The 24,556-nt window shown below is 44.2% G+C and overlaps 1 protein-coding gene across 2 annotated transcripts in view; it reads right to left on the reverse strand.

The window, feature by feature from the left end:
* The window catches only part of usp8 (ubiquitin specific peptidase 8), a 38,317-nt gene extending 18,173 nt beyond the window's left edge, over nt 1–20,144 (reverse strand). The window contains exons 1-19 of one of the 2 annotated variants that reach the window (XM_080538879.1): nt 20,105–20,144; nt 18,989–19,149; nt 18,068–18,212; nt 17,749–17,834; nt 17,347–17,482; nt 16,637–16,679; nt 16,220–16,391; nt 15,301–15,463; nt 15,059–15,200; nt 14,633–14,925; nt 13,804–14,283; nt 12,540–12,614; nt 11,549–11,850; nt 11,000–11,221; nt 10,607–10,817; nt 6,705–6,941; nt 6,135–6,277; nt 5,804–5,936; nt 3,672–3,858 (exon numbers count right to left, since the gene is read on the reverse strand). In XM_080538879.1, coding sequence (XP_080395005.1) covers nt 3,700–3,858; nt 5,804–5,936; nt 6,135–6,277; nt 6,705–6,941; nt 10,607–10,817; nt 11,000–11,221; nt 11,549–11,850; nt 12,540–12,614; nt 13,804–14,283; nt 14,633–14,925; nt 15,059–15,200; nt 15,301–15,463; nt 16,220–16,391; nt 16,637–16,679; nt 17,347–17,482; nt 17,749–17,834; nt 18,068–18,212; nt 18,989–19,092 — 3,246 coding nt within the window. In that variant the 5' untranslated portion in view covers nt 19,093–19,149; nt 20,105–20,144 and the 3' untranslated portion in view covers nt 3,672–3,699. Of the gene's footprint in view, nt 1–1,653; nt 3,859–5,803; nt 5,937–6,134; nt 6,278–6,704; nt 6,942–10,606; nt 10,818–10,999; nt 11,222–11,548; nt 11,851–12,539; nt 12,615–13,803; nt 14,284–14,632; nt 14,926–15,058; nt 15,201–15,300; nt 15,464–16,219; nt 16,392–16,636; nt 16,680–17,346; nt 17,483–17,748; nt 17,835–18,067; nt 18,213–18,988; nt 19,150–20,104 lie in introns of those variants that run through there. The other variant, XM_080538878.1, reaches the window with a different exon arrangement.
* Nucleotides 20,145–24,556: the final 4,412 nt, after the last annotated feature.

Consider the following 24,556-nt stretch of genomic DNA (forward strand, 5'->3'; position numbering starts at 1 on the left):
TCTCTGTATGTACTGTGACCACCAGGCACTCAATAACCAGGTCTTCACCATGCTGTCCCTGCCCATCCCCTCCGACGTCTTCAAGTGCTCCCTACAGGTATACCCAGTACAGTACAAGCCATTCCACCCACTGTCTTATGCTGAAAACTCTAAGCATTACCCAAGTCTTAGTGGCTATTATATTATATATTATTATATGAGGGGAAAAAAAATCAAACCTGTGTTCATTGTTCATTGAATAATGCAGTGCGGATTTGGTTGAACACCCCCCCACCCTCATTCTCTCTCTATCTTTCTCTCTGTCTGTCTTTCTTTCCGTCTCTCTCTCTCCCTCCCTCTCCTCTGTAGGACTGCCTGTCTTTGTTCTTCCAGCAGAGCACACTGACCCGTGGAGACCAGATGCTGTGTCCTGACTGTGGGGTCCAGAGAGACACGACCGTCCTCACCAGTCTGGCCAACCCCCCTGAGGTCCTTGTGCTTCACCTCAAACGGTGGGTAGCTACAGTAGATTTACATTTACTATTTTGGCATTTAGCAGACGCCTTTTATCCAAAACGACTCAACAGATACATTTGTCTAAGTGAGTGAATCATCTATTGATCAGTCATCATAAGAAAAAGTAATGATGCTCGGGCCAGGGGCCATTGGCAGTCATAATGCTAGTTTATTTCTTTATTTTTTTACAGTAGAGAAACTGTAGAGATGGAGAGGTATCAGCCAATACATAGCCATGCTGGAAAGGACAAATGTAAACATGAATGTGACATTGACCACCAATCTCCTCTATGGCTTTTCGGTTTTCGATTTTAAAATTGCAGTTTTGGCAGCGATAAGAAGAAGCTGAGGACAAATGTTCTGTTCCCACTGGAGAATCTTGACCTGACTCCGTTCCTGTCCAACCCCTCAGCACAACACATAAGCTACTCTCTCTATGCTGTGGTGGTGAGCGCCCACACACACACTTATGGGAACCACTTCAAGATGGTTTGATTCATACAACTGATGTATTACCATAAGCTACAGTATACCGTACACATGGTTATGTGCACAGGGTGTAATGTCCACATCTCTTTGCCCTTCAGAACCACACAGGAAACCTGGACATGGGCCACTTCACTGCTCTGTGCCACAGCGCACTGTCCTGTAGCTGGCACCACTTTGACGATGCGGTTGTGAGCAAGGTGCAGGATTACCTCATCCAGTCCCCCAACGCCTACATGCTGCTCTACAGCCGCCAGCCCTTCCACAGACCCATGGTCCCCGGGATATGACCTCAGGGTAGAGATGAGGTTGCAGTGTGTCTGCTGGTATATATATGTAGTATCCTCCCCTTTCAATCAGACTGACTAAGACCTGGGTAACCAGATGCACTGTGTGGGCACTCTAAACAATCGATAACACAAACCAATGAAGTGCCAAGACGGAAAACAGAAACCAGACACATTGGTATGTCTCGACGGACACAGAGAATGTTCTAGAATGTTCTAGTGGTTTTGTCCTTCCTAAATAAAGATCACCCCATTAGCCATTCACTGAGTCATTGCTTACACCAATTAGGCCTTGCCGAGCAGCACGGGGATGGGAGCTAGGAAAGGGAGCTTGGGATCTAAATGAAATGAGGTCTCAAACACCAAACGGCACCAGTTCATAAGGTTTATTTGGAGCATTTTAATAAATACATAAATGTTTACTTATATGAGTTTGAGGTTAATACATGTGTTATGATATCAGGAATTTCAGAGCATTGAAATAGAAATTAAATCAACATATACAAGAAAAGGAATACATATTCATCTCATGCTAGACAAGGGAATAACTGGCAGAAGATATTATTCGTATTTTGTCGCTTTATATTAATATTTATCGTGCCACTGAGGGCTTCATTGGTGCTCACTCCCGGTCGGGGACATTCTAGGTCTCATGTTGTGGCCGTAGATCTGAGAGGACAGGATAGGTATAAGTAACATGGCGATTGCTTCAATCGCTTTACCTTGCCCTCTGATTGGCTAGGTGGAATTTTTTGCCATATTGCTAAGAACCTATCAAATTCTCTCAGAACTAAAACGGTGGCTGGAGCCCATTTGGAATTTAGCATTAGTCTCCCGGCTCTAAGGGTCATATTGATGTTAAACCACTTTGATGTAGGTGATTGAGGTCACTAGCTAATCACCATCACCCCCCATAGCGCATTAACCCAGTGCTTAACAGCACAACAATCTCAAATTCACTTCAAGACGATTTGTTTTGTAAAAATCTGAAATCAGACATCCGACTTAAAACTCAGGTTACTTCCAGCCCTGTGTCAAATATCTAGGGAAGTCCAGCAGTCAGAAAACTACAAGTAAGGCTTTACCGGTAAAATTACTTATAACATTCTTGTATAAACACAGAATCATTAACGAACAGAATGGTCAAAAATAACCAGGACATGAAATCAAATCTGATACAATTCACCAATAATAGTGTTTAAATGTTTCTTACACATTGGTATTGAAGCTATAGTCATGTACTCGGTGTCCTATTGAATTTAATTGAAAAAAAATAATACTTCTCAGGGGGGTGTAGTTTACACAGAAGGGGTCTGATTTTGAAGTCAAATGTCCAGGTTACATGAGTCAGAGGGACTGACTGATTTCTTAGGGGGTCAACCGGGGGTCAACCGCTCTCAAACTAACGTGAGCTAAACAAACAACTCAGACAATGTTGCATATTCAAGATGTGCATCGTGTTGCAGATTTTCATACAATGTGGTTATTATGTATAAGACAAGAGCTCTCTAATTAGTCCAATGGATTAAGGAGTCATACAACTGGTTGATTTAATCTCCAAGAGCACACTACAAACATCAAGACTGTGAATAATACTCCTTAATCACAACGGTTAGCCATGGCATGACAGCTGCTTCACATTAGGGAAAAAATTATAATTTGGTCACTTTATAAATAAACAACCCCACCCCCTTCTCTCTTAGTAATATGTACATGTTTAATGTGCAAGATCAGCAGTTGGTATGTCCATAGGTTACCTAACCCTCTGCTCTAGTATATTCACAGTACAGGGAAGCTCAATGTCTGTTATGCGAGAAGCCTGTCGATACTGACTGAAACCGAGAAATGACATATGAGAATGTCGTTAAACAGGGTTTCAGTACAACCGTGAAAGTGTTTTTAAGTCAGGGTAAAAGTATTGTTAGTTAGTCTTGGTATTGTAGAGCTACTATGCAATTTAAGATTTGTCTGGTATGTGTTGGTGTGTAGAGTGTTGACGGTACACTCACTTGTGTCTCTACGGTCGATAATATGAGTAGACGGCGTGTTTTAATAACGGCTAAAGAATCCTCTAGGAGTTGAAGCGTTTCAGAGTGAGCTGGCGTCTCTCTCTTTTTGAGGCAGGCTGGAACACGATCACACTCCATCACTCTCTCTCTCACACACACACACACACACACACACACACACACAGAGTCTCGCACACACAGGCAGTCTCTCTCTCTCTCGCTCACACACGTAAACACACACTCACACACACACACACACACACGCACACGCACACGCACACGCACGCTTCCAGCCCTGCTAACCTCTTCAATCAGGTCCTCATTGCCGTGACAAAGCATCTGTATGTAGCCTGTAGCCCCATAGCAGCGCTGCATGGGTATAACGTGTCATCACCTGGCGTCCTGGCGCCCCCCCGGGGGCCTCACAGGGTAGAGTAGAACAAGATGTAGGCAGCTGAGGACTTGACGGAGGAGGTGGAGATGTCCGACACCTCGTGGTCGTCAAACTTGTACCAGCGCTGCTTGGTGTTGTTCCTGCAGTAGGCCGTGTAGTGACCCCCGTCCAGACCGCCGTAGTGGTTCTAGTAGCAGGGAGGGGAACAGGGGTCAAAGAGGCAGCAGAATTACTTCGAAAAAACAGGTTCCTTACCGTGACTGTTCTCCACGCTGGTCTGGAATTGTACCTAGATGCCTGAAGCTAAAAGTTATTTCAACAGCAATGGAGTTAAGCAGACAGGATGTTAGCTCGCGAATCATGTGACTTGGACGAGACGTAGACCCCCCCCCCCCACACACACACACACATGCACACAAATATGTTTTTGCAGATCTCCAAGATTCACGTGTATGCCCTATATTGAGGTAAAAACTGTGAATTTCACAGAAAAGTGACATATTTACACCCTTGCAGAGGGGGTTGCTCTCTCTCTCTCTACAACATTAGACCCTATCAGGAGGAAATACACATTCATTCATTAATAATAATAATAATAATAATTCATTATATTTAATATAGCGCTTTTCCGGGGCTCAAAGACACTGACAATATGGAAAAGCAACAGCACATAGGAATGAAACAGAGGAGTGAAACAGAGGAGTGAAATGAACAGTTGGCTCGACAGATTGACAGAGAATCTCTGTAAACCCATTTACATTACATTGACATTTTTGGGCATTTAGCAGACCCCTCTATCCAAAGTGAAATACAATTGTCTAAGTAAGTGAATCAACTATCCATCAGTCATCGTAAGAATGGGGTAGTGGTGGCCGAGTGAATAGTGAGTTGGACTGGTGATCGGAAGGTCATGAGTTCAAATCCCACCTGGGAACACCACTGCTAGTGCCGTTGAGTAAAGCCCAATGTATACTTCTGCGTCAAATTTACGCGCGGCTACGCCGTAGCCTACGCAAGGGCTCTCCCAATTTATACTTCTGCGTCGCGTTGGTCGGTGTACTCATAGCGGCATAATAGCGATTTTTATAATGCATTGAAATGACATTAAACTAAGATGATAAGATGGTTATCATACTTTTTCTAATCTTTATTAATAAGTAATTACAGAAAAAGTAAATGACATTTCTGTCATGGCTTCCACATTTACGAGAGAGTCGGAATGTGATGCTACCAAGCGGACCAATCACAGTTATTATAGATAACTTTACATTAAAAATGTCTATCATCATCCGCTGTCAAACACCACAGGTAATCATTTATTTCTAAATAAACAGGATTGTACATCTCGTAAATGTGAATCGCGCTCCTTATGGGAAGGCTGTGCTTGACGCTTCCATGGGGCATTCACATTGGAACGGTGTACTCATAGCGGCATAATAGCGATTTTTTTGTTATGCTTGTTGTAAAGAAAATGTCTATAATGCATTGAAATTACATAAAATTACAAAACCCTAACCCTAAACTAAGATAATAAGATGGTTATCATAATTTTTCTAATCTTTATTAATAAATAATTACAGAAAAAGTAAATGACATTCTGTCATGGCTTCCGCATTTAGGCCTACGAGAGAGTCGGAATCATGTCGGAATCATGTGCTACCAAGCGGACCAATCACAGTTCTTACGGTCTGCGTAGTTATGCCGCGTAGTTACATTTTTGGAGAGGTGCGCGCGAGCCTACGGCGTAGGCTCCGGGCCTACGCAGGCTATGCCGTAGATTTTACACAGAAGTATAAATTGGGCTTAAGGCACTTATGGTCGGCAGATCGGCGGAGGTCGGCAGATCGGCGGAGGTCGGCGGATGGCCACATGTCGTAGTGTCCTTGGGCAAGACACTGAACCCCAAATTGCTCCCAGTGAGCGGGCCGGCGCCTTGCATGGTAGCTTGCCACCATTGGCGTGTGAATGTGCATTTGAATGGGTGAATGAGAGGCCGTTGTAAAACGCTTTGGAATAAGGCGCTATATAAGTCAGTCCATTATTTGGATAAAAGTGTCTGCTAAATGGTTAAAATATAAATTGTAAAAAGAAAGAAAGTAATGCCAGCCCAGGTGTTTAACGAGGCTACTTACGGACACCCCAAACAGGTTGTATCTCTTGAGGGTCTGCTTGGGCCCGATGACGTACTGGGCCAGGTCCAGAGTTTCCAGAGGGAAGTCCACCGTTGTCTGCAGCTTCTGCTTCCACCTGCCCTCATAGGAGAAGCTACCGGAGACAACAACACAAGGTGGCGCCATAGGGTTAATATCATAGGCTTGGGTCAAAATGACCAAAGATAATCTCGGCCAACAGTGCTGAGTCAGCGGTATCAGGATGACCCATGTCAGTGGAAACGGAAACGGAAACGGAAACAGAAACGGAAACACACACACACACACACAGTACCCTTTGACGTGTACCTACCGTTTTAAGTGCACCAGTAAAATGGGAGGGACCTTCCATATCTCCAGTTTCTTGGTGGAGTCTCGGTGGGCCTTGCAGTGTCGGCAGAACACCTTGTTGTTGTCCGTCAGCTTCTCCTCCTTGGAGAACAGCTTGAGACAGTCCTGTCACACAGCAGGGAACACACCGTCAGTGTCACACAGCAGGGGACCCACTTTCACTGTCAACATCTCACTCACTCACAATTACGCTGAATGCTTGCTGTTTTGCTGAACATAGAATTAGATTAGCAAAATTAAAAAAACATTTCGGCCATCCAGGAAGTCAGACTGTGTGTGTGTCTGTGCGAGTGTGAGTATGTGTTTGAGTGTGTGTGTCTTTGCGAGTGTGTATATGAGTGTGTATATGAGTGTGTGTTTGAGTGTGTGTGTTTGAGTGTGAGTGTGAGTGTGAGTGTGAGTGTGTGTGTGTGTGTGTGTGTGTGAGTGAGTGTGTATATGAGTGTGAGTGTGAGTGTGAGTGTGAGTGTGAGTGTGAGTGTGAGTGTGAGTGTGTGTGTGTGTGTGTGTGTGTGTGTATCCTCTGGCTCACCTGCAGGGAGCATTTGTTGGAGGAGGCCAGGGGCAGGGACAGGTACATGAAGGTCTCGAAGGTGCGTGACTTGCGGTGGCAGGTGAGACACTGCACGGTGGACTTGAACTGGCCCTGGAACAGCGCCACGATGATGGACTCGTTGAGCAGCTTGTGTTTGCCCCAGGCCAGGTCCGCAGCTCTCTGGTCGTCCAGGTGGTCGTTCTCTTCCTCCTTGTACCGCTTACGGTTGTCGGCCTGGTCACCGGGGAGTGGGGAGTCACCATGTAAATACACATGCAAAGTGAGGCTGTCCCAAACTAAAAGCAGGAACGCTACCGACGCACGGTGCCCTCAGTTCGGCTGTCTCTCTAGTGTTTCGGGAATCCAGATATTGATGGTGGACTAGTCTTTTTGAGTACAGGGTTGGCAAACTCTTTTTTTTTTTTATGCCCATTTTGCACATTATGGCAGGGTAAATCAATGTGTAGGTGTTGTTTTAGCCACAGGCCAGTTGAATTGAACATTAGGGGGCGCTAGAGATTTCCCTGTATGTCACAATAATGTCAACTGAACGGTGTAAATGACCTGTCATTTTGATACTATTACGATACAATTCCTCACTTCTGGTCTTTCAGCCTCACTCCCCGGCTGTTCAGCCAGAGCTCCTACTGTCCTCTACGTACGGGGAAAGATGTGGGTATGACCTAATGTCATTCATTAGTAGGGATGTGACGATACACTCAATTCACGATCCGATACGATTCACGATACGATTTTCGAACAATGTTTTTTACTTTTATTCATTTCTCAGACCAAAACTACAAAATACTGTATTTTCTTAAAGAATCCCTTTTTATTTCTATCCCCGCTTGTAATGCCCGCTTCTCTCTTGAATGTCCTCAGCTCTCCACAGCTTTGTGCTTCGAATTTGCGTAATAACCCTATATGGCAGTGATGCTCCGATCTGATCGGCGCCGATCGGTATCGGCCGATATGGCCTTGATCGGTTTTGATCGGAGTTCTCAAAACGGCCGATCAAACACGACCGATCAGTTTACAAAATGGCGTCGCCAGTCTGGAAATATTACACAGTGTCGGAAAGAGACAACAAATATGCCGTTTGTAATGTCTGCTCAAAAGAAATACCTCGCGGAGGGACGCACGCAAGGTCTTTCAATACCACGAATATCATACGGCATTTGCTGCGTTCGTCGATTCGCTCAGAGAGCGCCGAAGCGCACACTGGGCTCGACGTCATAAAGGGACCGAGTGCTTTGATTGGACGAGAGGCGTTCCACGAGTGCTGGTCAGAGTTCCAGCGCGACTTCACGAGCGTAGTGTAGGTAGTGGTTCGTCGATTCGCTCAGAGAGCGCCGAAGCGCACACTGGGCTCGACGTCATAAAGGGACCGAGTGCTTTGATTGGACGAGGCGTTCCACGAGTGCTGGTCAGAGTTCCAGCGCGACTTCACGAGCGTAGTGTAGGTAGTGTTCAGCGACGTCATGTGACCCCGCGAGCAGGAAGTCACTTGGCCCATAGCAACAACTATTAGCGCGTGAGTTTTAGGTCTTCCTCTGTGCACCTTGCACAAGTGTAGATAGCGAGCGACTTTTCAGCATAGCAGGACATATTTTAGATGATAAGAGGAACAGGCTGAGTGCCAAAAACGCTGAGATGCTTGTATTTCTCAAGGCTAATCTGCCAGTGATGCTGCTTAATCAGAAGTAAGGTTTGAGTCTGAAATCTCCTTAGGTGCAATGTTTTGTTTTTTTGTTTTATTGATTATTGCTGACTTGCTGTCTTATCTCCTCCTAAATATGACTTGAAACTGACTGACTTGAAACAGTATTTTATATTTGGCTATAGCCTGTTTATGTTGCAGTTTAGTTTGGGTATGTTTATTGTTCCTCAGGAAAGCTACAGTATAAGCAAGTTCTCTAAGAGCCCCTAGTTCCTCTCATTCGAGTGGAATGTTGCACATTTGATGTGACAGTGTACATTTTATTTATTATGATTTTTATTTTCACATTTTATTTGTTTTTCCTGAAGTAAGCTACAGGTGGTTGTGAATTCAATAAAACAGATGGTCGTCAATTCATGATACTTTCTCATCTCCTAATTTCATTTGAATACTTAATATACAATGTCAATGGTGTTAAGAATAATTAAAAACATAAATAATGCTACACAATAATTAAAATTAAAAATTAAATTAAATTAAACAATAAATAGAATGCTTCAATTGCCATTTTCGACGCTGTGATCGGTGATCGGTGATATCGGATCGGCAGATCACTGATTCCAGTGATCGGTGATCGGTGATCGGCACCAAAAACCCTGATCGGAGCATCTCTACTATATGGGTTAGTAGCTTCTCTGCTTTCAGGAACCGTTGGAATGTTTTCGATAGAACATATCGTTTAGAACAACATGTATAAAATGCTGTTGGCGGGTTTTTAAGGGTTAAAAGGAGTATCGCAATCTGATAATGCGATGTGATAATTGACATTGCGATTCATTTTTCATCTCATCGATTTGAATCGTCATTATTTGTAGTGATAATTAACTGTGTCGTGATGCATCGTTACATGCCTATTCATTAGTCTTGACTCAGAGAGAGAGGGGGGTCTGGGCAAGGCTGATGGTATAGAGGACACATTCACAGGTCAGACGACAGGGAATGGTATGAGATGAAGAGCACATGTCATGGAAGAAAATGCACAACAGGGCCACGTTCCATTTCGGCCCTAAGAACCTCCACCCCTGCCTCTATCCTGTGTCACTGTTCACACAGATGTAACATGACTGGATAGGTCTAAGACAAATAGATTCTAAATCTGTAGTATCAGGCTATTCAGTCTTTTTAGATCAGTGATCACCAGAGGGGTAGAGGGCCTGAAATGGAACTGGATTATAGAAACAACCAAACCTGTTCACTCACAGTAACACCTCTCACTCTCTCTCACTCACTCTCTCTCTCTCACTCTCACTGTCTCACTCCCTCACTCTCAATCTCTCTCTCACTCTCACTCTCAATCTCTCTCTCTCACTCTCTCTCCCACTCTCTTACTCACTCACTCACTCACTCACCCCCCACTCCCTCCTCTCTTGACCACATGAACCCATGTAGAGCATGAAGCCAGTACAGGACATGTCAGAAGAGGCGATGAGGCATGTTCTGGGTTCACATGCAAAAGACAGATGCAAAAAAAACAAGCAAACACACACTTGTACACTCTCACACACGCGTACACTCACTCTCACACACACGTACATTCTCACACACGTACACACACATCCAGACCCCCCCGCCCCCCACACACACAAAAGAAGAGACAGGCACACAACAAATTTACTTACTCTCTAATTTCACCATCAAAATGAAACCCAACAAAAAAAAGAAAGAAGAAATTGATAATAAATGTAGTCAATAAGTACATTAACAGCAGACTTTAATCTAACTGTTCCCCCCGGCAACTGTTCTTGCCTAAACCTGTGAAGGCCGTAGAGCTGAAACACCTGATGTCACCATGCTGACTGGGTGCTTATAGAGATACATATAACCTACATATTTGTCACCATCATGTGTGTCTTACTGTACCCCTAGGGTTGCATTAAGAGAACTTCTAAAACCATTGGTTAGTTATTTAGCAATATCACAGCAGTGGTACAGCTTCTTCCCCTGGTTTTACAACATACCTCAATGTCCTACCCGACTGTTCAACATGCTAAGAAAGGGACTACTCCCTCTCTCCTGTTCTCTTTCTCTCTCACTCTCCCTCTCTCCTTGTGCTAGTAGTGAAAGACCAGTGCATCACCTTGCAGTAAACCTCAACTATGATAAAGCATAAACAGCATAGGCCCTCCCCTCCTCCTCCTCCTCCTCCTCCTCCTCCTCCCCCTCCCCCTCCTCCTCCTACCTTGTTGAGGTCCTCGTGGAGGCCGTCCATCAGGAACAGGAGGAGCTCCTGGGAGTCCTGCTGCTCATAGCCAGAGAACTGGTCGTTGATCTTCCCAATGGTGATCTTAAAGTCCCGCGGACTGATGCACTTGTACAGGCCCGACCACAGGGCCTTCATAATCACTCCAAACTCCTCCGCCACCTCCCCCTTATGGCCAAGGATGTTGTGCCTGACAGAGACACACACACACACACACACAGTGAGACTGGGACACAACTCTACACAGCTAACCACAGTTATGACCATAGAAATATCATGAAATGAATTTTATTAAATTTTTTCAGGAATTTGACCTCCACAATAAGCACATAAACAGTTCCGGGGGTTGGGGATGGGGGGTTTAGTGCTGACCTGTTGATGTCCTGCTGGTAGTAGTTCTTGTTGAAGTAGTCGCTCATCGCCGGCGTGTTACACAGACACTGCATGATGGAGTTCATGTAGCAGGTGTTGCCTAGGTTACGCAGGCCCGTCAGCGAGGCGCCCTGACCTCCGAACACAGGGTTCAGGTTGCGGATCTTGGCTGCAGACGGCCGCGCGATCTCCACTTTGGCATAGACGTTGGCGGTGGCGGGCCTGAGGGAACATCAACGTCAGGTACGATACGATACAATGCCAAAAATAAGAGACACTAATATAATAGAATATATAATATCATAATAATAATAATAATATGCCATTTAGCTGACGCTTTTATCCAAAGCGACTTAGATTGCAGTGAGTGCATACATTTCAGTACATTATGGTCCCGGCAGGACGATCTGTATGTGTTTACCTTCACACTGTGTATGATATGTCCTCCATATCCATATCTCCATAACAAGGTGGGTGACTGTAAGGGTGAGGGTGATGGTGATGGTGACACCCCCCCCCCCCTCCCCCCAATCCATCTATGTCACTTACTTGGTCTCTCTGTTGATGGTGGGTGTGGTTGCGGTAGTGGGAGCCGTGTCCTTCCTCAGCCCCTCCTCCCTCAGATCCTGTGTGATGTCGGGTGATGAGTAGGAGCGTTTGAGTTTGGACTGCTCACGGTCCTGCTCGCGGTCCTGGTTGGGGTCGGCCTCGGCTGGGCGTCCCTGCTTGTGCTTGGCCGTCGGGGGGGTAGAGGGGGGCGTCTGGGGGACGCTGACCTCGGGGGGGTACAGGTGGACGCGGTTGGTCGGGGAGTGGTAGTATCGATAGGTACCCGTCACTGTGTCCAGGAACTGGTGGAGACAGGTTAGAGGAGAGTTACAATTCGGTTGTTAAGTCGTGACGTGTTTCCAGGTCCAACGTTGGCTGAGGCGCTCTCTCTTCGAAATGCCGCAGTAATAATAATAATTCTTTATATTTGTATAGTGCTTTTTCGAGGCTTAAAGACGCTGACAATATGGGAAAGTGTTGTGTCCCTTGTTGTATGAATAGATCCGAGTCTAAAAAACGAATGAACTGTCATTCTACCGCTTTAGTACACTGGTACTCTGGTGCAGGGAATTTTCTATTTGGACCAGGAAATTGCTAAACGTCACGCGTGACGTCAGACTTAACAACCGAAGAGATAGAGTAAAGTACTTTCTATATTTAGTGCTTATATATTTACATTTTTACTCATTACACTGTATTGTGTTGAGTTGCTCTGCTTACTGTATTTGTATATGACGTAATGACAAATCAACTTGAACTGGAACTAAAAAGAATGAAAAACCAGATCTACATTTCACTTCCTGCATCATTGCAGGATTGTGTAGCTACATAACATTGGGTTTCCATTTCATGTGCTCCCCCCAACGGAACCTCCCGCCTCCCCAAGAAAGAGGAATTATTACGGACGTAGACACCATGCCACCCCCCCAAGGCAGCAAACCTAGGGGAAACACTGTAACGTCAATAGATAAGAAGTGTTGTTGTGCAGTACCTTCATCCAACCATTAGGTAGGCCTGGTACACTCCTGCCCATCTCCTCGCTCCGCGCTCTAGTCAGGGGCTCACGCTGCGGGAAAAACACACACAAACACATTACAAACACATTACACACACACACACCACACACCATACACATACACATACACATACACATACACATACACATACACATACACATACACATACACATACACATACACATACACATACACCACACACACCACACACACCACACACACCACACACACACACACTTTTCTTCAACAGCTGAAACAGTAAAGCATATAAAAAGACTATATAAGCAGGGAAACATTATTGTCAAAGGGGGGCAAACAATGGCGTTATAATGCAAGGCTTCTTTACTGGCTGACTTGACGTTTTGGGGAGGGGATGGTGGGCGAAACATCGCAAAGAACTGTTTGTTTCTTATTTCTTTCTTGGACAAAACTTCCCAAGAGAGCCGTTGTGACCCACAATTTCCTAGCGATCGGCATGCAATCCGAATGCATTACTGTAGTTTTTGCCTGGGATGGAAATTGGAGAAAAAACAAAATCGACTGAAGCGGTTAGGAAACATGCCGTGATCAACACCGATGGTGGAGTGTTGATGTATACCTTGGGTCTGTCATAGTCATCTGCAGTTCTATCTGTTAAAATCCTTCTCTTTTGGGTGCCGCTCTTTAGATCACTACTAGGCTTCAGAGGAGCCTGGCGTCGGGGACAGAAGAGAGCTGATATCATTAGGCTTTTAAGTGTTGGCTTAATGGACATCAGTGAGATATGAGAGTCAGTGATCGATGGGTGTGGGGGTGTCACGGTAACAAATGGTCTCAATTATGGGATGGGCTCAAATGTGCATTAAACCAGCCAGCTGGCAGCTGTTGAGTGCAATGGTCACTGTGTGATGAATCAGGCTCCAATTGCCCCTTTCTGCAACATATACACAGGTGACGAGGCTACTCCCAGTCTGAGTCCAAAGGTCAGATCTGCTGTGACCAATGCCCAGTCCTAAATCAACCACTAGACCCCAACACATACTGTAGCTTATTGTAGATCTGAAAAGATTGGATGGGTGTAAAGTAATAGGAAAGTCCACTTAGCCTACCACAGGGCTAGAGTGGTGCTATTCCAGTATTCCTGAGACCTATCTGATCCTTGGAGATCTGTGAGGAGTGTCTAGGATGTGGAGCTAGGGGTGTGGAGTCAAACCTCTCTATAGAATGGTAGTGAATGACTGACCCCAGAAAAACACTGACCTTGATATCAGCAACGATGCGGTTGGCAGCCGGTGAGTCCAGAGACGCACTCTTGGTGGGCGTGTCAGAGTTCTGCTCCTTCCCTCTCTTCTCTCTCTCCTCCCCGACCACCCTGTTCTCCTTGTCCTCTTCTTCCTCCTCCTCGGCCTTCTGCCTCTCCAGTCTCTTCTTTTTCTCCTCTTCCTCCTTCCCCTTCCTCCTCTCGCTTTCCTCTTTCTCTTCCTTCTCCTGGCGTCTCTCCTCTTCCGCGCGGCGCTCCTGCTTCCGCTGCTCCTGCTCGTGCCGGGCCTTCTCCATCAGCGCCGCCGTCTCCGTGTGGATCTGGCTCCGCTCCTCGTCCGTCAGCGGGACGTTGGGGTCGAACTGCGGTTTGACCGTGCGGTTGGGGACCAGCGGACCATTCTGGGGCGAGGCTGCAGCGTCCAGGTTCGGTTTGGTACCGTCCGAGACCCTCACCGAGGGCTTCTTGGTGCGGTCGATCTGGGGGGGAAAGACGGCAGAGAGACAATGACTAAAAGGAGAGTGGGAACCAGTGTGCACTGAAATGGGGGCGCCTGGGTGGCGAATGCCACATAATCGCAGGGTCCCTGGTTCGATTCCGACCACGGACCTATCCTGCATGTCATGCCTCCTCTCTCTCACCCATCCTTCCTGTCAATATCTACCGTCTATACCAATAAAAGTAGAAATGCTCTAAAAACATATACAAAATTAATTTTAAAAAACAACAACTCAATATCTCACAGTAGGATGTACCCATCACTAGAAGAAAATCTTTCCCTTCGAATTTTTTCGGTTTATGAATGATCAAATGATTGTATGTGGTTACCTGTGGGATAGCCTTGGCTGTACCAGCAGGTTGGCTGGACGTGCCTGTCCCCGGGCCAGAGGCCTTCTTGGTGAGGTCTACCCCATGTTGTGTGGACTCTATGGTGGGTGAATCTGTGGTGTCAGGCAACCGCACAGCAGGGGCCTCTGGGTGGGAAGGCTCCGCTGGGGGGGCCCCGTTCACCTGCAGGGGGGCTGGGGGGACCTGGGGCTCTGGGTCAGGCTCTGGTGCTGGTTCTGGAGGTGGGGGGGTTGGGGGCTTGGGTTCCTCCAGTGATGGGTAGCTGAAGTTCACTGCTCTCAACACAGAAAGAGTACATCATGAAGTACAGTGCAGGGCTGTATTTAGAGAGTCTGTTCACCTGTTTAACCAGCCAGAGACGCCGTGATGGCAAGGCTGATAGTGTTACGTCACAGTGAGACTCACGTTGAGGGAGGGCGTTCATAGTGTGTTGTCTAGGGGGTTTGACTTTGGCGTTGGTCGTGTACATGGGGTAGAAGAGAAGCCAGTTCTCGTAGCCTCCCTCCAACACCATGGGCTCGCTACGCAGGATGGTGGTGCTGTCCCACTGCGGAGCACACATGCTGTTATCTATCACGCACAAACACACACGCACGCACAGATGCACGCACAGATGCACGCACGCTCACAGCCCTGTGAATATTTACCTTGTAGAGGGCGTCTTTGAGGCTCTGTAGGGTGGTGCCCAGTCTGAGGTCTGTGACGGAGCTGAACCAGTCCATTAGGACGATGTAGTCCACAAACCCCCTCCGTTTCCACGGCTCTCTGGAGGCCTCCGGGAGCTTCCCCTCCATCTGGTTCACAGTGATTCTGAGGAACCGTTACAGTTGGACATCAATCAGGTTTCAACAAGTCAAATTTAAGACCTTTTTAGACCTTTTTTAGACCTCTTTGAATATCATTTTTTACCTATTCGCGACACAATATGATAGCTTTTTGCCAAAAATGAAATTAGGGATTTCACTGCCATACAGACAAAAAAGGAAGCGAATTTGCTTTTTTTTGGTTCCAGCTTGATTAATGTCTGCATAAATAGATGCAGGACTGATTTCGGACTGATTTCCTTGCAGGATCTCATTTTTAAGACCTAGCACCTAATTTTTAGACAGAATAACTGACATTTGAGACCTTTTTAGGCCTTATGAATTGGATTGCTGGCTTTTAGACTTTATGGCTTTTTAAGACCAGCGCGGGAACCCTGCATTTACCCACTAGCTTGTCAGGTATGCTTGTTTGAATTGCAGTTCAAATGGTACATAACTAGGATATAGAACATAAACTTCAAATGCAGAAAACATAGAAGACAATGCCAAAATGCAGTCAAGTTTTTATGTTGTCACATAGCATACATTTCCTAGGCTGTGGCGGCCTGCCATAATCTAATTTGTCCCACCATAATCTCACAACGAACCAAAGATATTTGTACACGCGAGTGACACGATCCGCCCACCACAGTCTCACACCCTTTAACCCAATTCACTCTCCTCTCCTCTCCTCTCCTCTCCTAGCCTTCCCTCCCTCCCTCCTTCCCTTCAACCAGCTGAGCCACAGAGGACACTTCCCTACCCAGGGCTGATGGCCTCCTCTGGTACACTGATGCAGGTCTGAGATGGGACCTGGATCTGCGAATCCTCAAAGTCCCTGTGGCTACGAGCGTCCATGACCAGGAGAGTCATAGTCTGGTCCCTCATCATGTGGAAAAGCTTCTCAGCAGTGATCCCACCAGCAGGCAACACCGCTGTGGAGCCAAGGAGAGGAAACACAACAAACACAAACACAACAACAGCGTTAGACTCAACATGGAGACGACCAACCTCAACACAATCCTCTCCATCTAAACATACACTACATGGCCAAAAGTATGTATTATTCTGGGGGAAACTTTGTGTGTCAAACTTTGTTTTACATTAACAAGAAAATATAACCTTTAACCTCTCATCCAGAATGTCATGTTACCAGTTTTTGATTAGGTCACCATCTTACCTTTTGAGGGTACACTTTTCACCTCGTTCAGCCCACCCTTTACCTACAGTAGGACATAAGGACACAAAGCACAACAACTTGAGACCTCAGCGTGTTTCACTTCAAAGTGAAGCTTCACCTTCAAAACCTCAGTGCCAAGGTGCTGCCAATACCGGTGTAATTGGTAACAACATTCTTTTATGTCTTTTATGTTTAAAATTCACAGAACAGAAGTGGTTCTCAAGGCTTGAAACTAAATATGTTGCGGTATCATTGAATGATGACCTCTAAAAGGCATTAGAATTTCACTTGAAGATGTTTAACAATTGATCGCATTCCCAGTGTTGCATTACAAGCCATTTCTAATCTATTTATGACTGTGTAGTGTCTACATTGTAGACATTGACCGTTGGATCCTGACCTGTGGATTAAAGTAACACTAAATCTAATTAACTTTCAGTGAAGTCAATATTTTGGCATTGTCGGGTCCAATTATGAACATCAATTTCATTGGGAAGTTCATTATTTGACAGATATTTTACATACATTAAATACATTTTTGACATTTAGCAGACTTTTATTCAAAGACACTTATAACAAGTACATGTGTCTAAAGTAAGCGAATCATCTATCAGTCATCATAAGAAAAAATCGAGTCTAAGACCAGGTGCCATTGCCAGTCACAATGCTAGAAGGAAGGATTACTGAGAAGTAGGAAGGATTAGGCCTACCTTCTTGTTGTCCTTCTTCACTCCTTTTGGAGAGGCCTGCCCTCCTTCCTTCACTGAAATCTTTTCATCCCTTCTTTTCTTTTCCTCTTGTCTCTCTTTCTCCTCAAGTTTTTTGCGGACCTCCACTTCCTCATATCTGTTCACAGGTAAACAAAGTCAGTAACCCTTCCCCCTGACAGTTGAGGTTAGAATGAGGGGATCTAGCTGATCCTAGATCTGTGCCTACATGTAACCTCTACATGGAACGCTTTAACCACACACACAGTGGTACACTAAATGTCTATATTTCCAATTGACAGTATTAGTATGGTTTTGAGGTGATCATAATTATGACAACTATAAAGTTCTCAAAGTAGGCTACATCTAATCTCTGAGAACACTAACAAGAGTAGGAGTACCAACCTGAGTTTAAGGCTTTCAGCGAGCTTCTCAGCTTCCTCTATGGATTTTTTAAAGCTGGTGGGCCCAAGCATGGACAGGAAAAACTCCTTCAGACATTGGTAAGGGAAAATGCTTTAGGTCAAGAACAGATGAATCACACACAGCATGCAATTTCACAAGACAGAATCCAGTTTATGCCTAATTTAGCTATTTTGTTTACTTACTCCAAATCCTCTAATTCTATAACAAATGTGGAAAATCAACAAAATCATACAGATTTTCATTCCTCATACGGGTTTAACCTACACTACGGGACAGTAAAGCAAAACAAGTGGCATACCTGCTGCTGCTTGAAATCTGGCCTTTTCTTGATGAGATCATAAACCGTCAGATATTTCATGTACATAACATACGCCTTCTCCTCATCTCTATCCAGGCGAAACTCCTCCGCAGCCTTGAAGATTTTGCAGGCACTCTGTACAAAGCTGAAGCACAGCAAACTATTAGAATCACAATGACAGCCATACTGGCTTCTTTGCATGCGTCACTAGCAAGGGTGTAGGTTTGGTCTCAACATTGGTAGGGACACAACAATGGAATGATGTAATATATGACTTCACTCCGAAGTTAATGCAAAGATAACTACTCAAATAGGGACATGTCCCTACCGTCCATATGCAAACCTACTCCCTAACCTGCTAACTGCGACACTTTAAATGAATGTGCAAAAAATACTATGATGTGCAATATGAAAACCCTTGTGTACATAAGGGTCAGATACAGGAAAAAGTTAGGATATTTATAGCATAGCATAGACTAGTACAGCACAGTGTTTTATTGTATAGTACTACAGTAGTATAGTATAGTAGATAATGTACATAGCCTTTATTTATGTAAACCAGCTCTTTCCCCTTTTTTATTTTACCCTTGGAACTCTTGTCTTTTAGTCTTTTTTCCAAGCACCAGGGGAGCCCCCCCTCCTAAATTTCGTTGTATGGTACCTGTACTGTATTAATGACAATAAAGATTCATTCATTCCCTTGGTCACTAGGCCTACTTTAGGCGATTCTTTAAATATGTTCACTTTCTGATTTAATATGTGTATTTACATACACCATGGGTCTGTTACTGTTATGTCCATGTTTGGACACTGTATGAAGTGCGTTCTTACATCAATAAGAGTGTGAGTCTCTAATACGTGTACAGCTAAATAATCACCTGACACTGACGAGCTCTTCCATGCCATTTAAAAACATCATACCTTTTGGTGCTGACTTTATCAGGCTTGACTTCAGCCTTTTTATTAAGGTCGCCCAGAGAGGTCGCCACGTACAGCTCCTTCACCCCAGTGGACACCGCAGGCATCTTCTTGGGTGTGTTCAATCAAAGCTCAGCAGTACTAGAAACATGCCCCTCACATCTCTGAAGAGTCAGAACAACAACGGGATGAGTTCATAGGCTGCATCACAGATCACTGACCACATAACAGGCTGGCTAAATGAGCTCCTTCTTTTCTTGAAGTAGCCTGGTTCAGGGCTAAGCTCAAGAAGTTTGCTGGCTACTTTAATAAAACAACATAAATAAATAAATAAATAAAAATACTTTGTAATTGTAGTTAGCTACCAAAACAATCTGAAATCAGGAAAGTTTATTTCCCCGGGATGTTTTAGCATTTCACCAACCCCCTTCTTCTGCTATTTCACACTACACAGCGTAGCTGGTGTTAGTTAGCTACAGTTTCATATGAAGGCTACCTTATTAATCCTTTTGACAAGCCACAATGACATTAAGTACAATTTAGCGAGACCGCTTTCTAGTCTACAGTGTATGTTATGACCTGCGTACTTCTGTGTTGTTAGCTCTACACAGCTGACATAACTTTAGCTACCAGTTCTCTCTCCAACATTTCACTACTGACACATTGGCCTTGTTGACGTTCACAGGATTCAAATGTAGCTATCTAGCTAACATTCATCTAGGAAGTACAGTACGTAGCTAGTTAGCTGATATTCATCTAGGAAGTGCAGTACATAGTTAGCTGATATTCATCTAGGAAGTGCAGTACATAGTTAGCTGATATTCATTTAAGTGCAGTACATAGTTAGCTGATATTCATTTAAGTGCAGTACATAGTCAGCTGATATTCATTTAGGAGGTACAGTACATATGACTGGTAGCTAGCAAGGAATCATATCTGCCTGGCTAGCAAGATAGCTAGCTAGCATTATGGCTTTCAAATGCAACCAAACAGTTAGTAAGATGGACACTAATCACAGAGGTTGTCATTATAGAGGCTGATAATGATATATAACGCCAGATAGCAATATAAATGGTGAAATAATAAATGAACACGTCGAACGAGATAAATAGCACGTACCACAACAACGTTGTTTAGCTTTTCCAGCCCAGCTGATTTTTGATTCCCGGAAGAACTCAGGCTGCGTATTTGTTCAAAATGTCACAGCTTTATCAACTTGAGCTGAAACACGAGCGCAGAGACTACTTTGGACCACTTCTGCTACTGAACATGTGGCATAACAATGTCCTATCTAAATGTCAATGTCGTGCATTTATGATGGGAGGCTATACAGATACGATGTATCAGTTAATACAACATGATAAGATCTATTATAGGCCTATTTCATTTTACACTACACATATCAAACAGGAAAGTAAACAGTACACAGACTATGCATTTACATTAGGAAACTATCAACAACAACATTCTTATGCTTCTTTTATTTTATTTATTATTATTATTATTAGTAGTAGTAGTAGTAGTAATAATAATAATAATATTAATAATAATTTATAAATAAAACAAGACGAGACTCTTTAGGCTCTGCTGTTAATAATAATACTGCAATTGTTGTAAGTCGCTTTGGATAAAAGCGTCTGCTAAATATAAAAGGTGTTTGTATGTATGTATATATCTATGTATGTATTACAAATCATTTACAAAACACAATATAGGAAAAACAAATAGATAGCAAACAAAGGAGCATACAAACATTTACAAACAACAGCCAGTGGAATACAGAGACAATACATTATATTAAGACCATGTCAAGAGAATAAACATTCAACATTTGGATTTTGAAAAAATTATATATGTGACGTGTTGGTCCACTAATGTGGTGCTGAAGTGGATCTCGGCTGTACGTTCGTGATTCTATGCTACATGTCACATATCCCTCCGCAAGCGTCTCCATGCATGTGGTCCTATGATTCTAATATGCAGTGATAGTAAGGCGAATATTAAAACAAAGAGCATAATGTAAACGTGTGTATTATTAAAACAACAGACAGACTAAAAACCTCCCTGATCAAATGACCAGAAATGGTCAACATCAGAAGTGTAATGAAAGAATAGCATCACCGAACTGTATACATCCGCTCAAAATTGGGGTACCTTTGTTGCGACCACACTAGGCTAAAGAAACTAGGCGCTGACAAGCACGAGGAAAAAAAGATTCCCCACTGAGTGATTTTGACCTTTTCAAAACACAGACGTCTATTACTGTTTAAAACTACAAGGTAAGACGTTTGATAACCTTTTCCAGGTCATTGTCGGGACAGCGTGTTTGTTGCGCCACCGGATGTGGAAGTTGATTTCTTTTTGCTTCTAAAATACTTCCACTTCCCCCGGAACCTCAGAGCATTCCGCTGATTTCCTGTTTATTGCCTGTTGAGACTATAGCTATATCTATGATCGAGACACTGTCATAATATGGGTTTACATTTAACATATACTTTCGTACTGCATAAAAAGGTGGCTGAGATCTTGTTTGAGAGCCGGAATCTACATGATCCACGCCCTGCGCAATGCAGCACCAGAGAGCCCAGACCAGACCAGTTCGGGTCGCTCTTGTCAGTCTTATTGCCAGACTGCCCTGCACGTAGTGAAAGAGTTAAGGTTACATTTTCAGCTGTGTTCAGAGACAAGCAAATCAGAGTTCCCCCAAAACAAATCCAGCCTTGCATATGCAAAACCCACCTGCAACAACAAGTTGAGGCAGACATCTGCAGTAAAAATGTTTTCTTTGAACCCATTGAAAAGTTAAATACACTTCCCATGCATGCAGCAATCACTAGTTTGGTGAAAGGTAGGCTACGTAGGAAGGGAAGGCTGATTCTCTGTCAGTGGGTGTCTTTTTTGGCGGGGGAATTTATATACTGCTTTGTATAATTTGAGTTCCTGTGATGGTGTGTGTGACAGTATGTGAAAGTCATGTAGGTCATCCAGGCTACTGGTTACATTGTGTGAGAAATATAGCTAGTTCCTACTTCCCAGTTTGATGGTATATTTATAGACAGGCTTTCTGAGTGGCATATGATGTAGCCTTGTATTCAACAGAAGTGATAAGTCCAGTACTATAATACTATAACACTAACTACTATTCCTGAACAGAGTTGATACAATGCTGTTGTATTACAAACATTTCCAGATTTAAAGTTGTTTTAGGCCTGCTCGTGTTGAGCCACATCAGCATTTGGCACTTTAATCAGCTGGAAATGAGGGCACCACTCTCGACTGCAGTTATTTTAACTTAATGGTAACAGTCTTTGTGTTCAATTGGCTCAGCTTCAACAACAACAACATAGCAACACAAACACAACAAAGAGCTACTGATTGAAGGCATTTACATTACGTTTCCATATTGCTGGGTGGATTTGCTTAGAAGGTTGATATCATTTTACTCCAATGCTCTGATGGGGCGGTTCATGTGTGCTGTGCAGGTGACTATATATGGTCTGTCCAGTGTGTCCAATTGTTAGCCTGCCTGGGGTAGCCTACTCTGATTGGTGGGTTGAGTGTACAGGTGAGAGATGGAGGTCTTAAGAGTAGCAGCAGGGTTAGCATTACACCACACACTGACTGGCCACTGGCACCATGCAGAGAAAGACCAGCTTCACTGAGTTCCTCATCACTGCTCTCTGTGTAGTGGCCTCTAGTCTGCACACAGAATACCACTATGTGGATACACAAGTGACCTGGGGAGAGGCTCAGCAGTACTGCAGAGAGTACCACATTGACCTGGCCGTCATCAGCAACCTGGAGGAAGAAGAGCTGCTCATTCGCACTCCACACAGGGATGATGTATGGATTGGTATGTACAGAGATGCCTGGGACACCGAGTGGAAGTGGTCTGGAGGGTGGAACTCAACATATAGGTTTTGGAAGCAATACCAGCCAAATAATCATGGTGGAAATCAGAACTGTGTCAGTGTGTGGGAGAATGAGATGAACGATGACGAGTGCAGTGACCGATACGCCTTTTTCTGCTCTGATGTCCCTGTGAGTGTGAGTGTGACCTTGGTGAAGGAGAACAAGACGTGGTCAGAGGCTCTGGAGCACTGCAGAGAGCATCACACTGACCTCCCCAGCTTGCTGTCTGAGACTGAGCAGCTCCTGGTCCAGAGGAAGATCAAGGGCGCCCAGACGGATCAGGTGTGGACAGGTCTGCGCTTCCTGGCGGGCTCCTGGCTGTGGGTGAACGGGGACGCACTGGAGAACCAGGCCTGGACAGAGGGGAAGCTGCCTCATTGCCCCTCCCAACATCTCCGCTGTGGGACACTGGCCAGAGAGGGAGAGCTTTGGGGAACCAGAGACTGCGAGGAGAGGAGGAACTTCCTCTGCTATTAGTGATTACGGGCCCTGGGGGGAGACAAAAAAAATAAGTTAGCTAAATCTGTTGATCTACGAAATTAACTTATGAACTTCCTCTGCCACTAGAAATGATTTGTGGAGAACGTCTTCATTCATCATAATAGAATAGGAATTTATCATAGAAGATGTTTCATCACAGGCATACAGGAACACAACACAATTACACATTAGCATAGAGCCTAGAATCTAAGTTGGACAGTGAATGACATAAGGTGCATGTCAACCACACAAAAACTCAAGTCAGTGAGATCAATATGAAGTGCATTAGAAAGATAAGGTGGGGGGCGCTTAGGTGGCGTAGCGGGTTAAGCGTTGACCATGTAACCGCAGGGTTCCTCGGTTCGATTCCGGCCGGGGCATGTCATCCCTCCTCTCTCTCTCACCTATCCTTCCTGTCTAAATCTTCACTGTAACTGTCAATAAAAATGAAAAACATGAGTGGGACTGCCCCACTCAGAAAAAAGAAGAAAAAAAAAAAGAAAGATAAGGTGGATTTCTTCATGTTTGGAATTGGTCATCAGTGGTTAGAAATGTGTGTGATATTGACAGTATATTTATATCAGTGTGTGTTAATACATATGACCTGTGACTATTGTTAGGATTGTGTGTTTTGTAGAATTGCCAAATATTCTAATACTATGTTACTACAACAATAGTACAACTAGGAAGGAACTCATTTAGATTTTTTGTGATGAAGTCGGTTTTCATTCTTTTCTCTTTTTTTCTCTTTATTTGATACAGTGCCTTCAGCAAGAATTCACCCTCCTGGACTTTTTCAACATGTTGTTGTGTTGCAACCTGACTTTCTTTTTTTTATTTCTTTTTTAACTTTTCTACACGAAATACCCCGTAATGTCAAATTGACAATTCATTTTTTAGAAACATTTACAAATTAATAAAAAAATGAAAAGCTGAAATGTCTTGAGTGAATAATCATTCACACCCTTTGCTATGACACTCTTACAATTAGCTCAAATGCAAAGATGTCTTCAACAAGTCACTCAAAGGGTCAGAATGCCCCCCTTACCTGCATCGTTCTCAATCATCCAGTGTTTTCTCTGTTCTCTGACAGCAGGCAAATCACAGTTCTATCTCTTAAACAAATCCAGCCTAAGACATTCAAATCCCTACTTTTTCCACACAATGAACTTTGTGAAT

The sequence above is a fragment of the Nansenia antarctica genome (assembly GCF_963989245.1).
Source record: "Nansenia antarctica genome assembly, chromosome: 9".
Taxonomy (NCBI): domain Eukaryota; kingdom Metazoa; phylum Chordata; class Actinopteri; order Argentiniformes; family Microstomatidae; genus Nansenia; species Nansenia antarctica.